General features: G+C 43.0%; 1 protein-coding gene across 1 annotated transcript in view; it reads right to left on the reverse strand.

The window, feature by feature from the left end:
* LOC115463333 (thioredoxin-like) overlaps positions 1 to 24,545 on the reverse strand; it is a 64,044-nt gene that overhangs the window by 34,858 nt on the left and 4,641 nt on the right. Inside the window, exon 2 of the mRNA XM_030193740.1 lies at positions 1,788 to 1,892. Within this exon, the coding sequence (XP_030049600.1) occupies positions 1,788 to 1,892 (105 nt within the window). The remainder of the gene's footprint in view (positions 1 to 1,787; positions 1,893 to 24,545) is intronic.

The raw sequence follows: 24,545 nt of genomic DNA on the forward strand, positions 1-24,545 counted from the left end.
GATTTGCTTACTTTATTTATTTTTTTGTCTATTAGATTGTAAGCTCTTTGAGCAGGGACTGTCTTTCTTCTATGTTTGTGCAGCGCTGCGTATGCCTTGTAGCGCTATAGAAATGCTAAATAGTAGTAGTAGTAGTAGTTATAAAGAGCATTACACTCACTTCATGATGGGTATCTTTATGTGCCACCTGTATGACATGCACAACTGGATTCCACACATCACAGTGTTTTCTTTTTTACCGCCCCCCTCATTTTTGAATTCTATCCATTTGTCCCCCTCTGAATAGAGAAATCTTTTCCCAAATTTAAAACAGCCTTAAAGACCTCTCTCTTTAAACTGGCCCCTCTGAACCAAGCTTATCCACTATACTTGATTGTTCTGCCCTCTACGGCAGTCGGGATGCAACTGGATAGTGTCTACCTTTACATTTTTTGAAAAACCTTTTTTTGTGTTTAGCTTCATCTGTTCCCTCTTTTCCTCTAATCTACTGAACAAAATGTCCTTTCTAACTTAAAAATTGTGTTATTTATGTAAACTGCCCTGTCGCAGGAAAGGTGGTATATTAAATAAAACAAACCATAAACCATAGAGACTGTCCTTCAACAAAAGGAACAACCTTGTCAAGCGCTTCAGTCAGGAGTTTTGTTCCAAATTTCTGTTTATTGCTCCAATTCATTGGTTGAAAAATTGCTGCTACATGAAAATAGGCTTTTGGGGTTTTTTTTGCTTCAGATATTTCCAAGAGGCACGAGTGCTAGAGGTGAAGGATATTCTGAGTGAACCAAGATTCCCATATGCCGTAAGCCTAGAAAAGGCATCTCTTCTGAAGCTGAACATTCAACATTCCACTGGAGTTAGCAAGTATTGGTCACCTGCACCAGCCTGCCTCTACAGAACACTCTCCCCTCTGTACCTGTCTGTGCCCACCACTTTCTCACCAACCCAGCCTGTTGTTGGGGTGGGGATTGGTGGGGGAAAGTGGTGAACAAGTCATTCATCCTCAGCCAGTCTGATGAGCAAAGCAGTCCCAGTCCAAGCAACTACCGGTGCTCTACTTGTGAAGAAGCAGCTCTAGCTTCTTCCGAGGAGAAGGGGAGGGGGCTGGTGGAGAAAAATGCCAAGATGCTATCAGCTTCCTTTCCCCTCACAATGCTTTATTCACTGGCCTCATTTCAGGCCCTCTGCCAGCCTGTTGCCTATGTCCATGTGCCACTCTCTGGCACCTGGTCCACCAATGCATCTGTCACTCTTCATGGGCCACCCCTCTCACCTCCTTCTACCTGTGCAGGCTGCTGCTGATTCCCTCCCCACAAGGGGCCCATTTTGATGCAGGGGGGGGGGGGGTGGAACTGTGTGCCAGTTCCATATTGTGTTGTGGTGAACAGTTTTGCCAGGAATTAGAACAGTAGCTAACTTAGAGGCCTTTCTACTAAAACGAACTAGAATCTAGTCTTAGCACATTTTAACACGGGACTTTCCCATTCGATAAGGCCAGATTTAACACAGCAGTTTACAAGGGGTTTCTTGTATTTTTATCTTTAAGGTCCCATGCTAATTTTTCCATTAGCACGTGGGACCTGCAAAAAATAAATGCTCCTAAAGCATGCATTATCCAGTTGGCATGCGCTAATCATAACACGCCAGCTGGATAATGCTCCACGCCCATTCCCCGCCTATGCCATACCCCCTCCCAAAAGGCGTAATGCCTTTTTAGAAGAAGAGCTTCTTAACATTCTAATTAACATATGATCAGAAAATGCAACAAAAATGAGTGCTTTGCAACTTACTTCAAAATAAGGAGTCATATATCTGCATGGTCCACACCTTGGGGATGAGACATAAAGAACTGAAAGCCTGTTCCCTGCACGTCTCAATGCCAAGTCCAGTTCTCCCTAAAAAATAAAATAAAGTTCAGTTCTATGTGGAACCGGTGTATACCTCCTGTATGTTACTTAGAGGAGCATTTTTGGGTGTTTTTTTTTTTTTTAAACTCTTTTTATTGATTCATGGAGTCAGGTACAATCATCAATAATTAAAACAGTGCTGCACACATACAAAGTATACAATAATATCCTTAGTGACAGTCCCCTGACCTCCATGACATTTTCTTTTTTGATTCCCTCCCTCCCAAGCAACAACCCCCCCCCCCCCCCCACCTATCCCTCCCTCTTCCCCCCTCTCCCCCCCTCTCTCCCCCCTATCACCATGTCGCTTACTCAATTCACATTCCCTTTTTGGACAGAGTCGGGCTTTGACATCATAAACAGTGCACGGGCTCTTCCCCACAAATCTCGATATTGGCGGGCCCCCAGAGAGGCTGTGAATTTGTATCTCATGGATACCCAGTTGGCCATTTCATTCATACAATTTTTCCAGGCTGCCAAAGACGGAGGCTCTCTGTCTACCCACTGTTTCAGTATGCATCTCTTAAGCAGGATCATCGCTAGCAAGACAAACTTACGCTGCGATTCCCTCAACCCCTGTTCCTTAAGGGCCTGCCCGCAGCCCAATAAAGTGATTGAATACCACCACTCCACTGTGCAGCATAAGATCTCTTCCAGGAGTCCTATCGCCCCTGACCACAGTTCTTGCAGGGTCGGACATTCCATGAAAGAGTGTAAAAAAGTGTCCACCGCGACCCCACACTTGTCACATGTGTCACTCTCCCACATTCCCAGGGCTTTCCCTCTTGCTTTAGTAATGTATACCCTATATAGGATTCGATGCTGCGTATCCTGCAATGATGCATTCGGGGTGAATGCCTGCAAATCTTGGAAAATGGCACTTAATCGCTTTACTGATACCTCTTCTACCACACCTGCACTCCACGCTTCCGCTAATTTTATCAAATGTGGCGCCCGCATGTTTTCCCTGATCAGTTTACACCATCCCGCCAATCTATTATAATTTGGGGTGATCTGCATGAAATTATGATCAAGTTGTGTGAATCGCACCTTGGTTTTATGCCTACGTTCTACACTCATTTTTGAAAGAAACATCTAAATCAGAATTTGGACTTTTTACAAAGACGTCCAAATTCCGAACAGGAAAGAAGGCCATTTTCGAAAAATATGGACGTCTATCTTTTGTGTTCGAAAATTCTATGGACGTCCTTTTTTTTGGTCCATTTTCAAACAAAAGACGTCCAAATGCAAGACATCCAAAACAGAGGAGGAGTGGCTTAATGGTTAGTGCAGTGGGTTTTTGATCCTGGCAACATGGCTTCAATTCCCACTGCTGCTCCTTGTGACTTTGGGCAATTCAATGCACAAGGGGCATTTTTGGATATGACATCTAAGTCTGAATTTGGACGTTTTTTGTCAAAAGTCCAAAATCAGAACAGGAAAGGTCATTTTCTACAAAAAAAAGTCTATCTTTTCCTTTTGAAAATGCTGTTTGGAAAAATGTTTTGTGATTTGGATGTTTTATTTTTTGGTCCATTTTCAAAATACACAAGAAAGTCCACAATAAAGTGAAACCATTCACATGTTCTAAGTGTGGTAAATCTCAAAGTGCATCAGAAAGTCCACAAGGGAGAGAAACCATTTGCATGTATAGAGTCTGGTAAAAGCTTTGGTCAGAAGGTAAACCTCACAATGCACCAGAGAATACACACAGGAGTGAAACCATTTACATCTCTTGAGTGTGGTAAAAGCTTTGGTTGGAAAGAAAGCCTCACATGGAATCAGAGAATTCACACAGGGATGAAACCATTTACATGCACTGAGGAGGTAAAACCTTCAGTTCCATTGGGACAGGTAATTAGAGAATGTACACTCTTGCTATAAAGTATGGAAAAATAGCACTCTGGTATTTAGATATATGTAATGAGGCCTCCTTTTCATCTATAGATCTGAATTCAAAGCCCAAATCTAATGATAAACAACAGACACAAGGCTCAGATGGTATAAAAAAAAACAGAAAGCTTGGGATCAGGTAGAATAGCAGAAAAGTGGCATCCAAGGAAAATAGGGCTTCCTTGGGGGCACTGCAGTGGACTTTATAAAATGCTCCCAGGTACACCATTGCTCCCTTACCTTGGCTGCTGAGCCCCCCAAAACCCACTACCCCCAACTGTACACTACCATAGCCCTTACAGGTGAAGGGAGCACCAATATGTGGGTACAGTGGGTTTCTGGTGGGTTTTGGAGGGCTCACAGTTTCCTCCACAAGTGTAACAAGTAGGGGAAGGTAGAAGCCTGGGTCCACCTGTCTGCAGTGCACTGCACCACTACTACACTACTCCAGGGACCTGCATGTTATTCTTACTGACCCGAGTATAACATCTGAGGCTGGCATAGAGGCTGGCAAGTAATATCTTTAATCACATTTTTTTGGGGTGGGAGGGGGATAGTGACCACTGGGGGAGTAAGGGGAGGTGATCCCTCAGTCCTTCCAGTGGTCATCTGGACATTTGGGGTACCTCTTGTGTGGAGTGAAGGAGTAGCCTAGTAGTTAGTACAACAGACTTTGATCCTGGGGAAGTGGGTTCAATTCCTACTGCAGCTATTCACTATAAAAACAGGTCTAGCTCAAAGTGTGTAAGTTTTAGTCTTGGACATCTTTGTTTTGTTCCATTATTGCTGAAAGATGTCCATGTCTTAGGAACGCCCAAGTCTCGCCTTGAACACGCCCCTGGCACACACCCTTGCGATTTGGACATCCTTCTGACGGACTTCAGAGAAAGATGTCCAAAAAGAGGTTTCGATAATACTGATTTGGACGTTTCTGTGAGATAAACTTCCAAATGCTGACTTATGTCACTTTTGAGACGTCTACCTCTTTTAAAAATGAGCCTGCAACTCACATAAGTATTTTGTAAAACCTCAGGGTCCTATTGTTCACCACATGCATTGGGCCCTCCTTAGCAATATAAATGCATTTTAAAACTCTCATAAACCAGGCTGCGCTTTGTTCTAACTGAAGAAGAAAGCCAGCAGAGGGGCAAACAGCAGATAAGAAATGCTGCTCGCTGATTCCTGCTAACTGGAGGACAATGCACAGACAGTGGGGAGAACAGCCAGAGACCTCTGCAGGCAACAGTGACCCCACACTATTCATCTTTCTACCGGAGCTTACCTACCAGGGAAAAATCTGTTTTCAGAACCACTGAACTGCACATTTGAGAGGGTCCATGTGGAGGAGTGGCCTAGTGGTTAGGGTGGTGGACTTTGGTCCTGAGGAACTGAGTTCAATTCCCACTTCAGGCAGAGGCAGCTCCTTGTGACTCTGGGCAAGTCACTTAACCCTCCGTTGCCCCAGGTACAAATAAGTACCTGTATACAATATGTAAGCCGCATTGAGCCTGCCATGAGTGGGAAAGTGCAGGGTACAAATATAACAAAAAAAAAAAAAAAAAACATTAGGGCCCTAGGCACATGTACCTTAATCCTGCCCTGCTTCTAACTGATATTAGAAACACTTGGTGTCATCTTAATTGATGATTCAAATAATTAAAAGTCAGACATTTTTTTGTTACATTTGTACCCCACACTTTTCCACTCATGGCAGGCTCAATGCAGCTTACACAGGGCAATGGAGGGTTAAGCAACTTGCCCAGAGTCACATGATGCTGCCTGTGCCTAAAGTGGGAATTGAACTCAGTTCCTCAGGACCAAAGTCCACCACCCTAACCACTAGGCCACTCATCCACTCTACTTCTGGGGAATTCTTCACAACTGTGAAATGCAGAATTTCCCACCTGTGCAGAATTCTGACTGCACCAGCTATCCAGAATTGTGTGCAGGCAGTAGAAGGAAAAAGTAGCAGCTCTCTTAGGTCCCTCTTCCTCAGCGGTTGTATAGAAGGAGGTAATAGGTGAATGGCTGCACGTTGACTATACCAGTGGTTCCCAAACCTGGTCCTGAAGGCACCCCAGCCAGTCAGGTTTTCAGGATATCCACAATGAATATTCATGAGGGAGATTTGTGTGCAGTGCACGCAAATCTCTCTCAACAATATTCATTGCGGATATCCTGAAAATCTGACTGGCTGGGGTGCCTCCTGGACCAGGTTTGGGAACCACTGTTCTATGCCATCTGAGCTTGACTGGTCATTTGAACTGCGTGGTTGTACAGAGTCCTACACAGTTCAAGTCAGCAATCAGGCCCAGGACAGCAAAGGAGGAGGATATACCCTAATCCACAGATATTCACCTCCTCCTCTTGCCGTAACTGGGGGGGAGGGGGGGAAGCAAAACAAGCTAGGGTGAGGGAAGAATAAAAGGTAGATATATGTGCCGGGCGGAAAGGAGGAGAGACATTGAGGACAGACAGTACTGAGCATCTTAGAAGGAGGGCAGAGACAGCTGAGGGGTGGAGGGAGAGAATTGTGGAGGGCAAAGAGAGAGAGAGAGAAGGATGAGGGCAGGGGGAGAAAGAACTAGATGACAAACAGAAAACTGGAACGGGTGCATCCTGAAGGATCAGAGAAAGCTGAGGTCTGAAACCACCAAGGGAGAGGCAGGGGTCAAGCTAAGCAGCATGGCCAGGAAAACAAAAGTTACACTGAGATACTACTTAGTTGAGCATTCCAGTTTGCTGAGTACCAGATAGTAGGGCTTTTGTTGTACATTCAAAATCTGTGCCCTGCCACATTATAGGTCTGATTTGCTTATTAAGGAGAAAAATGATAGAAAGTAATACAACAGTGATTGTTTTCCTTATTCTTAACACATAACTATATTAGGGTCACATTCTTTGTGACTAAATGCATAAAGGGACTTGAGCTGCACTCCAGTGAACTCATAATTGCTCAAGGACATACGCACATAAAATAAAAAAGGTACACAAACACACAGCATCTACTTTTACACAATATATGCAAAGGTGTTCCCAGGGGTAACATTGTAGATGATGGCAGAAAAGGAACAACTCACTCTTACCTGCTAAATTTGCTTTATTAGTCCCTATGGACAGGCCCAGAAAAACTGAATGATGGGTTGTGCATGCTTACCAGTAGGTGGAGACTGAGAACTCTGGCTCTTATGAGCGCCAAAAAGACCCCTGCCCAGCCTGAGCTAGAATCATAATAAAGCAAAGTAGGAGAAAGAGAAGAAACACTAACATCTGTGCAGCACTCGAACTCTCCAACAGCCACCTGTAAAAACATCCATTAGAACCTGACAAATTGTGCTGTGTTTCCAGCATATCTTTTTCTTTTTTTAAATACGAACTAATGAAGCAGTTCCTCCTCGTAGGAAACAAATCAAAAACTGGATCCAACAGAACCAACTTCTCCAAAAATAAAGTACAGCAGTGGGCGGGATCTGGGCCAGTATGAGAGGGACTAAAGGAAAGCAAAAGACCCAATTGCTCCTTTGTTAGCATCCCTCTGGACCGGCCCAGAAAACTAACTGATGGGATGTAACAGAGCAATCTCTTAGAACATAATAACATAAGGAGTAGCAATACTGGATCCAACCAGCGGTCCATCTAGTCCAGTATCCTGTTTTCCAAACAGTGGCCAAGCCAGGTCACAAGTACCTGGCAGAAACCCAAATCGTGGCAACACGCCATACTACCAATCCCAGGGCAAGAAATTGCTTCCCACGTCTGTCTCAATAGCAGACTATGGACTTTTCCTCCAAGAATTTGTCTAAACTTTTTTAAAACCCAAATACACTAACCACTGTTACCACATCCTCCAGCAAAGAATTTCAGAGCTTAATTATTCGTTGAGTGAAAAAATATTTCCTCCTATTTGTTTTAAAAGTATTTCCATGCAACTTCCTTGAGTGTCCCTTAGTTTTTGTACTTTTGGAACGAGTAAAAAAATCAATTTACTTCTACTCATTCTATACCACTCTTGATTTTGTAGACCTCAATCATATCTCTCCTCATCCATCTCTTTTCCAAGCTGAAGAACGCTAGCCTCTTTAGCCTTTCTTCACATGAGAGAAGTTCCATCCCCTTTATCATTTTGGTCCCTCTTCTTTGAACCTTTTCTAATTCCACTATATCTTGTTTGAGATACGGCGACCAGAACTGAACATAATACTCAAGGTGCGGATGCACCATGGAAAAATACAAAGGCATTATAGTATTTTGGGTTTTACTCGCCATCCCTTTCCTAATAATTCCTAGCATCCTGTTTGCTTTTTTGGCCACTGCCGCACACTGAGCAGAAGATTTCAGCGTATTATCTACAACGACACCTAGATCTTTTTCTTGCGTGCTGACCCGAAAGGTGGACCCTAGCATCAGGTAACTATGATTTGGATTATTCTTTCTAATGTGCATCACACTGCATTTGTCCACAATAAATTTCATCTGCCATGTGCCAATTTTCATCTGCCAATTTCCTAAGGTCTTCCTGCAATATTTTACAGTCCGCATGTGTTTTAACAACCTTGAATAGTTTTGTATCATCTGCAAATTTAATCACCTCACTCGTTGTTCTGATTTCCATATCATTTATAAATATGTTAAATAGCACCGGTCCCAGTACAGATCTTTCGGCACTTCACTGTTCACCCTCCTCCATTGAGAGAAATGATCATTTAACCCTACCCTCTGTTTTCTATCTAATAAACAATTCCTAATCCAAACCAAACCTTGCCTCCTATCCCATGACTCTTTAATTTTCTCAGGAGTCTCTCATGAGGAACTTTATCAAAAGCTTTCTAAAAATCTTCAAGGGAGGGACCCAACTAGCCCCTCTGCAAGTACCCGCTCTCAAAAACACAGCATCCTGATGCGTCTGCACATCCATCTGGTAATGATGGGCAAAAGAATATAGAGAAGACCATGTCACCACCTTACAGATCTCCAATGGAGTGACCAGAGAATGCTCAGTCCAAGAAGAACCCTAAGTACATAAATGTTGCCATACTAGGACACACCGAAGGTCCATCAAGCCCAGCATCCTGGTTCCAACACTGACCAATCCAGGTTACAAGTACCTGGCAAGATCCCAAAACAGTACATTTTATGCTGCTTATCCTAGAAATAAGTAGTTGATTTTCAACAAATCCATCTTAATATTTGCTTGCGTACTTTTTTTTTTTAGCAAGCTATCCAAACCTTTTCTAAACCCCCCTAAGCTTACTGCTTTTACAACATTCTTGAGTGAAGCAGTATTTTCTCAGATTTGTTTTAAATTTACTAATTTGTAGTTTCATTGCATGCCCCCTAGTACTAGTATTTTTGGAAACAGTAAAAAAGCAATTCACATCTACCAGTTCCACTCCACTCATTATTTTATAGACTTCTATCATATCTCCCCTCAACCTTCTCCAAGCTGAAGAGCCCTAGCCGTTTCAGCCTTTCCTTATGAGGAAATCGTCTCATTCCTTTATAATTTTCATCGCTCGTCTCTGTATCTTTTCTAATTCCACTATATCTTTTTTGAGATGCGGTGACCAGACTTGCACACAGTATTTGAGGCACAGTCACACCACAGAGTGACATGAAGGCATTATAACGTCCTCATTTTTGTTTCCATTCTTTTAGGAAAATATTCTATTTGCTTTCTTAGCCGCCATCACACACTAAGCAGAGGGTTTCAACATATCATCAATGATGACACCTTGATCCCTTTCCAGGTCGGTGACTCCTAATGTGAAACTTTGCATCACATTATAGTTTGGGTTTCTCTTTCCCACATGCATCACTTTGCACTTGCTCACATTAAATGTCATCTACCATTTGGATACCCAGTCTTGTAAGGTTCTCCTGTTATTTTTCACAATCCTCTTGCGATTTAACAACTTTGAATAATTTTGTGTCATCAGCAAATTTAATTACCTCTGGTTATTCCCATCTTTAGATCATTTATAAATATATTAAAAAGCAGTAGTCCCAGCACAGACCCCTGGGGAACCCTATCTACTCTTCTCCATTGAGAAAACTAACCATTAACCCTACTCTCTGTTTTCTATCTTTTAACCAGTTTTTAATCTACAATAGAACACTACCTCATATCCCATTACTCTCCAATTTCCTCTGGAGTCTTTCATGAGGTACTTTGTCAAATGCCTTAAAGAAATGTAGTAGATTTCAAAGGCAAGATTTCCCTTCACTAAATCCATGCTGGCAAACCCATACTGACTTTGTCTCATTAATCCATGCTTTCGAATATGCTCTGTAATTTTGTTCCTTATGATTGCCTGGCACCAATGTCAGGCTCACTGGTCTATAATTTCCCGGATCACCTCTGGAACCTTTAAAAAAAAATTGGTTCTATCTGGGATGTATACCATCAGGTCCAGGTGATTTGCTATTCTTCAATTTGTCAAATTGTGCCATTACATCTTCCAACTTTGAATACCATTTCTAGCACTGGTATCTGTCCGAAATCTTTCTCCATGAAAACTAAAGCAAAGAATTCATTTAATCTCTCTGCTATGGCTTTGTCTTCCCTGAGTGCCCCTTTTACCCCTTGGTCATCTAGCGGTCCAACTGATTCTTTTGCCGGCTTCTTGCTTGTAACATACTTTGAAAAAAAGATTGCCTTGGAGGCAAAGTGCTTTGCCTTCGACTTGCTATTCCTTAAGCTGTTTCTTATTATTTTCAGTCAGATCCTTCTTCCATTTTCTGAAGGATTTTCTTTAACTCTAAAAGCTTCCTTCACCTCACTTTTTAACCATGCCGGCTGTCGCTTGGCCTTCCTTCCTCCTTTTTTAATACATGGAATATAACTGGCCTGGGCTTCCAGGATGGTATTTTTGAACAGCATCCTCACCTGCTGTAAATTTCTGACCTTCGCAGTTGCTCCTCTAAGTTTTTTTTTTCACATTCTTCTCCTTTTATCATAGTCTTCTTTTTGAAAGTTGGATTTCCTATGTGTACTTACTCCAGAGCCGATATCAAATCTGATCATATTATGAGCACTGTTATCAAGCTGCCCCAATACCATTACCTCCTGCACCACATCATGCGCTCCACTAAGGACTAAGTCTAGAATTTTTCCTCCTCTTGTTGGCTCCTGTACCAGCTGCTCCATAAAGCAGGCCTTCATTTTGTCAAGGAATTTTACCTCCCTAGCATGCCCCGATGTCATATTTACCAAGTCAATATCAGGATAACTGAAATCACCCTTTATTATTATGTTCCCCAGTTTGTTTCTGATACCATTTCTACATCTGTTTGTTCATCCTGGCCAGGTGGACAACAGTACACTGCTATCACTGTCCTATTCCCCTTTACACATGGAATTTCAATCCACTGGGATTCCAAGATGTGTTTTGTGTCCTGCAGAATTTTCAATCTATTTGATTCAAGGCCCTCCTTAATATATAATGCTACCCCTCCACCAATTTGATCCACCCTATCACTATGTCCCATTGGTTGTCCTCCTTCCACCAGGCTCACTCACTGACTCCTTGTGGAATGATTTTTCACACCCACTGGAATTGCCTGCCCATGAGAAGATAAACAGACTGCTTCTTTAATCCACCAAGCGATCGTATCCTTAGACACTGCCAACCCTTTTTGGCAGCCACCAAGTGAAACAAAAATGAAATCTGAACATTGGAACAATTCTGGAGACACCCTCAGGCAGGTGCAAGGAGGCGAACTCTATGCTCTCGACATCCAGCAGAGAGTCTGGACGCAATGTCAAAAGTACTGTAGACACCCCTGGCCAAATATTTTCAACACTCCTTCTGCTTTTTGGCCAGCCATCAAAGCTCAGTAGCCTGCTCCCGTGTGATAGTGTCTGCAAAGTCTAGTACACTGCAAATCAAAGACTGCAAGTAAAATGCACATGTAGAGCTGGTAGTCCTGGATGCGGGAGACTGATAATCTTTTCTCCCAAAGGAATCTAGGATCCGAACCTAGAGGTCCTGGGGTATGAGACCTGAAACTCCTAGCTCTTTTGAGAGCAGATTTTTTCATCAAGGAGTGGTGTGGCAGTCTGGGACATCTTGAATCTGGGAGTCTTCTGGATCTGATACATGGAATCCACCTTCTTTGATGCAACCTGCACAGAGAGAGGGATCTCCCAGTTCTTCATCTTCGCATCCTGGAGAATCTTGTGCAGCAGAACTGTCACAGCATCTCTGGGTGGAGAATAAAACTCTAGGGCTCAGGTGAAGACTTCTTTCTCTCATCAGGCAAAGAGGGATCTGAAGGTATGATACAAGACCCGTCCTCCAAGATGTAGTCTAGCTCATCCTCAGACTCCTATGACTGGTCCATGACAGACTCAGCAAAAAGGTCTTGATGAGACTACTGAGACTGCCCCTGTCTCAGCTGGCTGGAGGTATATCCAGGCCTTGGGGTCAGGTGCTGAGGTGTCTGCTCATGTCTCAACCTTGAGGGAGCTTCCTCCCCCGATGTTGAGCAGTGCCATGCACAGGGAGGCACCAACACAGATGCCTCTTGAGATACAGGGGTCAGAGATCATTCCACAGGGGTGTCATGGACCTTGAGGTTGGAGTGGCCGAGTGCTGTGGCTGGCACAAGCGCCCTCAATGCCCAAGCTCTTTGAAGCTGTAGCAATCCTGCCACCTCCTCTCTCTCAGCATGGCCTAGAACCTGGCATCAGTACAACTTGGGCCAATGCTGATGTGGAGACAGCCTGCTGAATTTTCAATGCCATATTGGAAGCAGGGTCCCGGCTGCACAGGCACTGAAGCGACGGCACCAGAACTACAGAGGGGGTGCAGTCCTCTCAGTGCTGATGCTTCTTGGGTGCCAGCGATGCTGATTAGAGAATGACACAGGAGTGGGGCGCAGGCATGAACAGATCCCATGCGGATGGAGACAAACTGTTTCAAGGATTGGAACATCAGGAGGAATTAGAAAATGTATTTATTTATTTATTGCATTTGTATCCCACATTTTCCCACCTATTTGCAGGCTCAAAGTGGCTTACATAGTTTTGTTAACACAGTTAATCCTGGATGTCAGGTACAATTATTGTTGTGCAGAGATTAATTAATGGAAGAAAGTAGAGAGAAGAAGGAAAGAATTTATTAGGTATAGTAGACGGTGGGTTTTCAGAAGTGGATTAGTGAGGTTCTGGGTTTTCATTGTAGGCTTTGTTGAAGAGATATGTCTTGAGGGATTTGCGAAAGATAGTTGTTTCGTTGATTGTTTTCAGGTCTCTAGGTAGTGCGTTCCATAACTTTGTGCTCATGTAAGAGACGGTGGTATCATGCATCAGCCTGTGTTTTAGTCCTTTGCAGCTGGGGAAGTGCAGGTTGAGAAATTTGCGAGATGATTTTGTGGCATTTCTGGGAGGTAGGTCCACGAGGTTTAGCATGTAGATTGGGGCGTCTGCGTGAATGATTTTGTGTACCATCGTGCAGATCTTGAATGCAATATGTTCCTTAAGTGGGAGCCAGTGAAGTTTCTCTCTTAAGGGTTTTGCGCTTTCATATTTAGTTTTTCCAAATATGAGTCTGGCCGCAGTATTCTGGGCAGTTTGGAGTTTCTTGATGTTCTGCTCTTTGCAGCCTGTGTACAGTGCATTACAGTAATCAAGATGACTTATTACCATTGACTGTACCAGGGTACGGAATATGTATCTCGGGAAGAAATGTTTTACTCTTTTGAGTTTCCACATGGAATAGAACATCTTTTTCATCGTGTTTTTCATGTGGGTATCGAGAGTAAGGTTTCGATCAATGGTGACTCCTAGAATTTTCAAAAAAAAAGCAGTGGGAAAAACAGAAAGGAGATATCTAAATGTAAAAAAAATAAATTAAAGTAAAAGGGAAAGAAAGCTACTATGAATCTCAAAAGAAGCAGCTGAAAAAGTAAGGGGAAAAACCCCCTTCAGAAACTACAAGAGATTGCAAAAAAAATAAGAAAAATAAGGAAAATAAGAAACAACATCTGCAAAAGCTAAGAGAAGCTGGTAGCCAGAAAGGAAATGATGTAACTGGAAGAAAAAATAACCAATACAATAAAATGGACAGGAGGAAGTGCAAAAGTGGCATTGTGAGAGGTGAAGGGGAGAAACAGGCAGTAGCTAATGAGGATAAAGCAGAATTACTTAACAAATATTTCTGTTCTGTGTTCACAATGAAAAGGGCTCAGAACAGGACCACAGAAAAAGAAACACAAATAGGAACAGACAGACTATATTCATGAGAAGCAAGCTAGAGGTAGACAAAAGCAATAAGGCCATTCAGGATACATCCAAGGGTACTGAAGGAACTCAGGGAAGTTCTAGCAACTCTGCTGTCTGATCCTTTGAATGCTTCTTTAGAGTCAGGAGTGGTCCTGGAAGACTGGAGAAGGGTGGATGTAATCTCTCTCCACAAAAGCAAAAGTAAAAGTAAGTAGGAGGTTGTGACCTACAGGCTGGCTCTTCTGACTTACATAGTGAGTAAACTAATGAAAATGTTGCTAAAATAGAGGTTAGTGCAATTTCTGCAATCCAATGGATTGCAGGATCTCAGTTGGCATGGTTTTAGATAAAAAGTAGGTATTGTCAGATTAGACTGTTTAATTTTATTGATTGAGTGACAAAACCTCGGATGGTGTCACCAACAGGCTCATTTTCAAAGCACTTAGCCTCCCAAAGTTCCATAGAAACCTATGGAACTTAGCCTCCCAAAGTGCTTTGAAAATATGCCTCCAAGTGTCCTTAGTGGTTGAGTGGGACTCGGAGGCAACGAAGGGTAGTGGTAAATAGAGTTCACTGAGGATAAGGGTGCTACCAGTGATGTGCCCCAGGGATAAGTCTTTGTTCTGGTACAGTGATGACAGCATTTTCCTATCTTAGGTGCTATTGGTACCATAGCCTCCCTCTTCCTAGTCAGGCTTGTACCTTGACAGTCTGGCTCTCGTTCATGGCCTCCACTGTTCAATGATAATGAAAAGACAGCTGCAGGCAGCTCATAATCCCAAGAACTTCCCTAGCCCTATGAACATCCAGGGTTGCAAAACTTTGTCCCTGTATCATCTAACAGGTAGAAAAGGTGCTGCAGCCCAGATCTTCCACAATATTTCTTAACCCTTGAAAATGTATTGCCCCTTGATACAGGATTTGTAGGCCTATGTGGAAAGCTAGACCTGAATGACTACTGGCCTTGCTTCCATATGTCACAAATCAGCATTTCAAGCGAAATTTGATTTCCACCACAGTACCATTTCACTAGAAACATTTCTTCTAAATCACAATTTAAAAAAATATTACAAAAGTAATGGCAGTCTTGGATTATGGAAAGCACTTCACAGTTTAAAAATAGGAGACTTGATGTTGCTATTCTATGGGCCAAGTACTGCTCAAACTATGAACAGAAGCAATAGCAAACAACAGAAACCAGAAGTTATGAAAAATGATGCTCATACTCTATTTCACAGTGCCTGAACCTACTCCAAACTGTGCACCATTCTTGCTTTTCAGAACCTCCCTCCCCTTTTCCTCTACTTTTTGTGGCCTAGCACACATGGCCAAACGCTAGCAACCCAGTTGCATCTCCTATTCTGAGAGAGTAAAGATGAGGAGATATATTCTCTGTCAGGGTGAACAGGTTTGAAGCTCAGAGGGCATCAGAGATCCAGGAACAGCAAAGGGAAGGAAAATTAGAAGGCAAAGAACTAGAGTTCAAGTTGGATTTGAGTACAGAGAGAAGAGGTAATGCAGAGTCTCCAGGATTGAAGGGAAGAAGTTGGGGGCGGGGGAGGGAGGAGAGTGAAAGTATGGAAAATGAGTAGCAATAGGGAAAAGGGTACAGTGAGACTCATCATTTGGGAGGGGTATTTATTTAGTCTCATTTAATATTCTGCACAGATGAATTACAAAGAGCTGTGAAAAACACGTATATATGTAAGGAGAAAAATAGAAGAATGGGGAAAGGGGGATGGGACTTGATATACCTCCTTTCTGTGGTTACAATCAAAGTGGTTTATATATTATATACAGGTACTTTGTCGTCCCGCATCCAGATTCATTTTTTTCCCCATTAATCTGGCTCTGTGGCTTCTCCGGACTCCCTTTTTTGCATGGCTGCTTCTGCTGCTTGTCATCCAAGCCTCGCTCTGGTGTTCCTGCATCCAAGCCTCATTCCTAGTTGTGACATCATCAGCAAAGTCCTTTATAATTCACCTTGGAACTTTCATGCTTTGCCTTTGCAACAGGTCTCTTATCCTTTGTGTTCCCTGTTCGGATCCAATTCCTGTTTGGCTTTATTCCTGCATGGCTTGATTCCTGCCTAGCTTGGTTCCTGTGAGTCTTGTCTCTGAATCTGTGTTCCTTTGTGTGGCTTGTCTCTGGTACCATGTATCTGAAAGCCTTGCTTCTAAACCTTGTTCCTGAAGCTTTACCTCTGTGTGGGTTTTGTCCTTAAGCCTTTACTTCTAAATCTGTTGCTCAAGTCTGTGTGAGCTGCTCTTCCATTGGTCTGTGCTGTCCGGCACAGTTGTGAGCTGTCTCTCTCTCTCTCTCTCTCTGTGGGTTTGTCTTTAACCCTTTACTTTCTGAATCTGCTGTGTGTGTTTCGCCTCCACGTGCTGTCTCAAACAGTGGCGCCAGGAGGTTTAAATTTGGAGCCTGAATGGATGTCGTTGTTATAGACCAATTACAATGAACTTTGCTCTAGCCGACCACTTAGAGTGGTGGAGGGGGGAATGATGTTACTTCCAGGAAGAAGTATTTAAATCTGTCAGTAAGACGCCGTCGCCATCTTAGCAGGGGTTACCCATAAGTTTAAGCTGAGCTGGCGCTAGAGACGGCTATGGGTAAGAGCTGTAGAATTGTATGTTCTCTGGGAATAGTAAGGGATGATTCTCATGCAGTGACATATTTTTCAGGGGACAGTCCTTGAGACAACCTGTGGAAGCGAAACATGCATGTCAGACATAGCGCCCCTGCCCCCATCTGACAATATTTAAGATGAGTACTAAATAGTTTCATCATTTATAAATTAAATTTGAATTGCATATAAGTTTGCTCAATCGGGTGTTACCGATGAGGAGGTGCGTGTAATTACTTTGCTAGTGTGATTGCACAGGCAAGTGGCACCGCTGAGGTCACCAAGACTTTCAAAGTTATTTTTCAAGATGAAAATCATTCTTTGTTGAATACACTTTTGGAAGATTAGTCTGCATATTGATGTTGGACTTTGTATAAGATTGTGAGTGTTGCTGATACAGTGGGAGCTAAGAGATTATTTTGTTTGGATTCTCCCACACCATAAAATCAAGTATTTCTAATTTTTGTCACTTACCCCTGGATTCTTTATACTGAGTCAAAAGTTGCATGCTGAATTATGGGCATGCGCAAATGAATTGATCAATGAGCCCTTAACTAGCAATAATTGGGCGCTAACAACCAATTATAGCAGTTAATTGGCTTTGATTGGCAATTGCAAGCTCATCTTGCTGGGTGCTATTCTATAAAGATCCAATTGCAAGCTTTATAGCATGTATCTGAAAAGGGGACTGTGAGACCCCGCGAGAGGGTTATAGGGTGGCTCTGTCAATAACACAGCCGGACAAGATTGTAAACATGAAATAAGTGCCTTATTAACCTATATCTGAGACCTGTTCCTTCACAGGCCTACAGCAAAGTTAAAGTCTATTATCTTCTGAGGAGGAAAAGAGTTTGTATGGGTCTGTGGCCGACAGGGCTCCATAACACAGTCTATGGCCTGTGACAGCCACACACCCCTAACAGTTTGTACTTTCTCTTTCTCTCTTTGTATTTCCAGGTCTGGCTCCAGCCAGACCTCAGAACAAGGCTCTCAATTCTTCATATAAAAGATTGGCTTACCAACCAATCTTACCAGCCAAATCACAGCAACTCAGTGGCGTACCAAGGGGGGGGGGGGGTGGGGGCGGTCTGCCCCGGGTGCACGCCGCTGGGGGGTGCCGCGGCGCGCGCCTGTCAGCTTAGTCCGAGTTCGCTAACTTCGTTCGTTCGCTGCAGCTCCCTCTGCCCCGGAACAGGTTACTTCCTGTTCCGGGGCAGAGGGAGCTGCAGCGAACAAACGAACAAAGTTAGCAAAGTTAGCGAACTCAGACTCAGCCGACAGGCGCGCGCCGCGGCACCCCCCCCCCAGCGGCGTGCACCCGGGGGGGGTGTCATTTCGTCGGGGGGGGGGGGGGGCCGTGCTGCACCCAGGGCGGGACGCATCAGCGATCCGCCCCGGGTGTCATGCAGGCTAGGAACACCACTGCAGCAACTAGAAGTGTTCAGTAAAGGCATATGCTGGGGCTTCAGTTCTTCCTTCCCTGGGCCTCCTTAACCTCAGCCTGGCCCTGTCTTTTAAACTTCCAGGTATTGATTCCACCCCTCCCGGCTCATTTCCTCTGAGGTTGGGATCAACGCTCTTAAAGTGGCCCACACTAGTCAGACAGGGACTTTAATTCTTAAGGGTGAGGGGCAGTGCTCTATAAACCCCGTCACAGGGATATGGCCAGGGGCATGCCGAAGGCATCCCCAAAAGTTGTGCAAGTAATTATGGAATTAGATCGCGCCGCACCTAAGGCGCAGGCATTTACAGCTGCTTTTAATAGCCATAAGTCCTGCGATCAACAGTTAGGCACAGATCCACACTTAGCACCAATTTTTGGGGGCATGGAATTTTGAGCACAATTTACTGACTTCCCTCCCTACTCTGTATTTAATCAGAGTCTGTCTATGTTATATATGGGGATGCAGGAAACATTGTGCTCTAGTACACAGTTTCTGTGAAGGGTGATATAATACGCCAACTTGTTTTGTTTTTCCAACAGATGGTATATTGGGCATTTTAGTATTTGTTAATATTTGCAGTGCTACCTTTTCATATATAGGATTCTTGCTGTTTGAGTCCTGAAAGTTAGTCTCTTCCCCCTTCTCCCTGACACCCACAGCCAGGGTCAGATGCTCTGGTGTTGGACCTTAGTGCTATATTCGATACAATCCATTATTATCAACTATTAAGTGCAAGACTGAAAGATTAGAGGGATAGTGCTTCAATGGCTGCCCTTTTCGGCTTCTCTGATAGCTAATGAGAGTCTCCAGGTTTTACTCTGTACCTTACGGTGTATCTCAGGGGTCACTGTTATTCTCTCTTTTATTTAAAGTTTCTTGGTGAGGTTGATCCAATAATAGGGGATAAGATATTTCTTTGCTGACAACATCCAGTTGTATACACAGCTGAACAGTACTTGAACTGATGGCCTGATGAGACTGAACAGCCGTTTGAGGGCAATTATGTACCAGATGACATTAACTCTTGGATTCTATATATCACGTCCAAAATTGTGTGCCAAACTTTGGGTGCACACCCAATGCATACACAGCTTAATTAACAAGCCCTTAACAAGCAATAATTGGACAATGCATCTACTTGTCTCTAATTCAGATCCCACTGATTAAAGTAATCCCAGTTTTTAAAAGAGAAAGAGAGTAATCAGATGAATTATTTCTAACTAATATTGGATAATAAGTATGTTTTCAATGAAATGAATTGACTATACACCGTATTGGGCTTGAAGAAGCCAACCAGATGATCAATGTGGAATAATGAATTAGATGAGTAATTTCTGGGGATAAACAGGTTAATACCACATTTTTTTTTCTGTTTATTGTTTAATTGATCTCCTTGTCTTGTTTCACTCTCTTTATTTAGTGGTCTAAGGAAGAGAATAGAATTACCCGATTGAAATAATTCCTATATATTACATTCTCTGTACTTCTGGCAAGTTGTTTTATCGCTTGTAAAAATTTAAATGGTTATAAATAAAATTTCTTAAAAAACAAGCAATAATTGGACGCCAACAACCAATTACAGCAGTTAATTGGCCTTGATTAGAAGTTGAATGCACATCTGGCTGCTCGCTGTTCTATAAGGATTGGTGCTCACTTTTCTAGCTTGTATCTGAAAAGAGGGCATGGCCGGGGGGGGGGGGGGGTATCGGGGACATTCCAAAACGTTGTTTGCGGAATTACAGAATTTGGCCTAAGAAGGCCTAACTTGGGCACTGGAATTTACACCTAGTTTTTAGCTCAAAAGTCAGGCACGGGATCCTTGACTAAGTACTATTCTAATCAAGGGGGTGGGGGTGCCCTTTATAGAATACTGCTTAGCACTAAATTTTTTTCAATGCCATTTATTGAATTCCCTCCTAAATGGGTTCACATTGAACCACTCAAAAGGCAGAGGTCCCATGAATTCATGGTGAAAGGACATTCGATAATATATCCTTAAGTTTTAGAGAGCCAAAAGGGCCCTTTTAATAAGCTGTTGTAAGCACTAATGCATGCTTACTGCAGGTTAAACACCACTATCGCGGGGTGAGCTCAGCCATCCATCAGTAGTTTCGGAATTGGCGCGTTTACCCACGCGTTACAAAATAGAATTTATTTAGTTCTGGGGCGTGTCCGAGAGCAGAGAGTAGGCGTGTTCTGCGCTAATCAGTTAGCGCAGCTGCATCGCCACATGCTAACCAATTAGCGTATGGTTAGTATGCGAGATCTTCCTGCCTAGAAAATAGCTGTCAGTAAGTGCTCACGTGCTAACGGGGGAATCAGTGTGTGGCCATTAATAGGAATAATGGAAAATACAACCATTTTACCACCACGCTAAACACGTGACCTCAGGACGCAGGAAAGACCCGTGCTGGGAATAGCGCTGGCCACTTTTTAGCACAACTTAGTAAAAGGTCCCCATAGTACGGTAGCAAAAAAGGAGGTGACAATTCTGAGGTGGGGAGTCATTGATAGAGGTTTATAAATTAAATCTGTTGTGAGGAGGTTTAATCATCAAATGAGACATCTTTGCCCCTCTGAACAAAAACATTTAGCTTCAGTAACACATATCACGTTAACCTTCTTCTGAATTACTATAACAGCATGTACCTGGTTTTAAGGAAGCTGCATTTGATTCACAACTCAGCCATTCAACTGTTTATCAGCTTGGGCTGGACAGATCTTATCTTCCCAATCCTTGCCAATCTTCAGTAGCTTCCAGTAGAGAGTGCAGGGTTTAGTTCAAAGCGTTGACATTAACTTTTAAGTTGCTTCAAAGCATATATCTAAAGTATCTGGAGAAGGAACTGAAAAGCTGTACTCCAAACTGAGCTTTACATTCACAGGGCAGTTTCTGCCTCAAATTACCAGCTGCCATACAAATTCAACTATAGCCATGAAAAGGTTTTAAGTTATATGGTAAGCGCAATGGCAGATTCTTTTTTCCCTTTAGGCAGAGTCTTAACAACAGTTTTTCAAAACAGGTCTTGATGCTGTGAATAAATAATTGAATGCTCCTATTGGGGGCTAAATATAATCTGCTTCATGGAGAGTTGAATCTGTTTTGGAAACATATTAGGTATTATTGTGATTATGTGGGTCATTTATTTTATTTAATATATTGTTCTTGCTTGGCAATATGTTGTTTGACATTGCTTATATTGTTACACTGTAACAATATGAGTTGTGGTTCTTCAGAAAGATGTAATATGTATATCTATATCAATAATTCTCACCTGGAACATTCTGAAGCTCACTCTGTGGGAGGGAAACACTGAAGGCTAGGCTGTCAGCAACACTCACTCTCACTCATGCACCACTCACTGTCACTCATAGACCCGCCCTCAGCCACACCCCTTCTGGACATAATTCGCAACCCCAACGTTCTAAATGAAGCCTCAACCGGAAGTGTGAGGCGCCCGAGATATCCGTTTTGGCCCATTGCTGTGTGCCCTGCCCTCGCATCACAACGTGATGATGAACGAGGGCGGAGATCTCCCCGAGGTGCGTGAAATGCGGCCACACCATCACCAACGAGGCGGACATCAAGGTGGAGCTAAGCGGTGGGGCCGAGGAACACGGCTCCGATATCGTCCAACGCACAAAAATGCCCAATGACTCGCTGGGAGTGGCCATCAAGGTGGAGCTAGGCGCTGGGGCCAGCCAGCAGGGCTCCGATACCATCGAATGCACGAAAATCGCTCCGACTCCCCATCAAGGTGAGGGTAGGTGCTGGGGGTGGGGACCAGGCCTCCCATACAGGCGAACATGTGAAAATGGCCAAGCACTCACTGCGAGTGCCCATCAACGTGCAGGTAGGCGCTGGGGGTGGGGACCAGGCCTCCCATACCGCCGAACGACACTTCAAACAAACACTACAGGAAACCCTTGCTAGCGCCTGTTTCATTGCTTTCTGAAACAGGCATTTTTTACTAGTCTTTAAATAAGCACACACTCTTCTCTCTCCTCCTCCCCCCCCCCCCATCCTTTCCACCCAAAAAGCACATATTTTCTCACTTTCCCAACAAAATGGCTCATTCTATCTCTTCATACAGATTCACACACTCTCTCTCTCTCTACCCCACATACAAACACAATCTCTCACTCCCCTCATAAGCATTGTCAGCTTATCCTCAGTCTTTACTCCCCAGCAAGCCACCACCAATCCCCACCCTCAGGCTCCTCCCCACATTTCACTCCCCACCCCATTCCTCTGTTCTCAACCAGCTCAACCTGCAGTCATCTCAACCTGATAGCCGGTTTCCCCAGCCAGCCATTTATGCCTCACTTTTTCAAGGCCAGAAGCAGTGTTGTTCAAAGTACTAGGTCAAAGTACTTCAGTAAAAAATAAATGTATGTTTTAATACTTAAGTAAAAGTACAATGAAGAGCACATTAAAAATTTTACTTAAGTAAAAGCAAAAAAGTTAATACTTTGCGTACACAGTAAAAGTACTGTAACTACAGTGAATGCAACTATTCTTAACATTTTTATCCCAATAAGTTTATTGCTCTGCCATTCAGTCATCACTCATATGAGTGCATTTGTGAGTCTTTAATCCACCACAGCTAAAAAGGTGTTCAACTGCAATATCAGGAAGTGGATTGCTCAGTCTGATAAAAGGTTCCTTCAAATCAGACCAGACCGCAATATTACTGATACCTTTTAACTGAGTCTGAGGGTACTGATCAAAGGAATCTGTCTGAAACACTTGACTTCCTTATGGCAAAGAATGCTTTATCATCATCGTTGTCGTTATCATCTGCATTAGTAGTAGTGCTAATTCATCACTTGCATCTTCATCTTCGTTATCATTGTCATGCTGTCCAATTACAGAGGTTTTCACAAAGTTGAAATTACTGTCTGTTGTTGTCCTATTTTTCGTCTGATGGCAAACTCCGAATATCTTCAAGAACTGATGCAAGAATGTCAAATGTGTGGAAGCTCTTCAATCTTAAGGCCAGACAAGCAAACTATCAATCCAGTGGACTGTCACGCCAATGTAAAATTTTCCATGGGATGTCCAGCAGTCTGTTGTGATAGAGACATATGTCTATTCACCAAGAACTGTAAACAGCTTCAGCGTCATCTCCGCTTTAAAGTGACCGAACTATCACTGTTCTGTTTGGCGGGAGACTAGTAACCAGTTCAACAAGCACAGGCGACTCTACCGTTCTCATTGGTTGTATTCCCTGAACACCAAAATTTAAGATGAGCTGATCGACTGTTTGTGTGATGAGGTTTGCAATTGCAAAATCCTGTTCCAGGTTTTGCTGTTTCATTTGCTTTACTGAGGAATCATCATTTAAGTCTCTCTGCCACATTTACTTTCTACTTTTAACTGCAAGCATCAGAAGTAACTAGGTAAAAGTAGTAAAAATTGGTAACATTATTACTTCAGTAAAAGAAACAAAATTGTCCTGTACTACTTTACAAGTAAAAGTAACAAAAAAACTTTTACTTAAAGTACAGTGACTAGTTACATTTACTTAGTTACTATACAACACTGGATAGAAGAGACTTCCTTATGTAATGTTCCCCTGTTGATCTGAACCTATAGCAATACAACTTTGTAAACTGCTTCGATTTTAATCCTAGATTTGCAATATATAAAATAAAAGTGAAATGTGAAATATGAAAGCAAAGTGGGGAGGGACTGGTTAGTTGGTGGAGACGAATGGGGTGGGGGGAAGGAATGTGAGAATACTAGATACCTATGAAACAACTGTAAAATTCTTTGGGGGAAGAGTGTGCCTAAATCCTGCACTGCATGGAATTCACCAATTGTACAATTTGTCACAGTATTGTAAACCTAAGTGTGGCCAATAAAGGGCCCTTTTACTAAAAAGCATTACGCCTTAACGTACGGTTAGCAAGCACAAATAGGTTACTGCAGAAACGTGTTCAAGCATTTTGAAGTATTTTGCTTGTTTGTGCACACTGCCCATATGTTACCCATTTTTTTACAAATATTTTTCAGAGGGGGCGTGTCATGGTGGAGAGTGGGTGTGAAAACGTTAACCAGCTAGCCCACACTAATTATAATGGTTAACACAGGGTTAAAAAAAAAGGAAGAAGAAAAATAAAAAGGAGGCAAGGTCTCTCAAGCAAACGTGAGCAAAAAATAAAAATAAAAAGAGTGAGGCAGACTCAGAGGAAATCAAAAAGGAAATCAAAATAGTAAGAGTCTTTATTGTAAAAGGAATAAAACCGACCCTTTGGATATAGGAGTCTATCTCTCTATATAAAAGGCAACCCCAACGTTCTGAAGCCTCCATGGAAGTTGAGGCGCCCAAGATATCCGGTGTGCCCTGGAGTGTCTGCACCGCCCTCGCGTCAAAATGTCATGACGTCGAGGGCGGAGCTATAACACTCAAGGGCCGAAACGCGAGGCGAACGCGAACCCCGAA

Source organism: Microcaecilia unicolor, chromosome 2 (genome assembly GCF_901765095.1).
Source record: "Microcaecilia unicolor chromosome 2, aMicUni1.1, whole genome shotgun sequence".
Classification (NCBI taxonomy): Eukaryota; Metazoa; Chordata; class Amphibia; order Gymnophiona; family Siphonopidae; genus Microcaecilia; species Microcaecilia unicolor.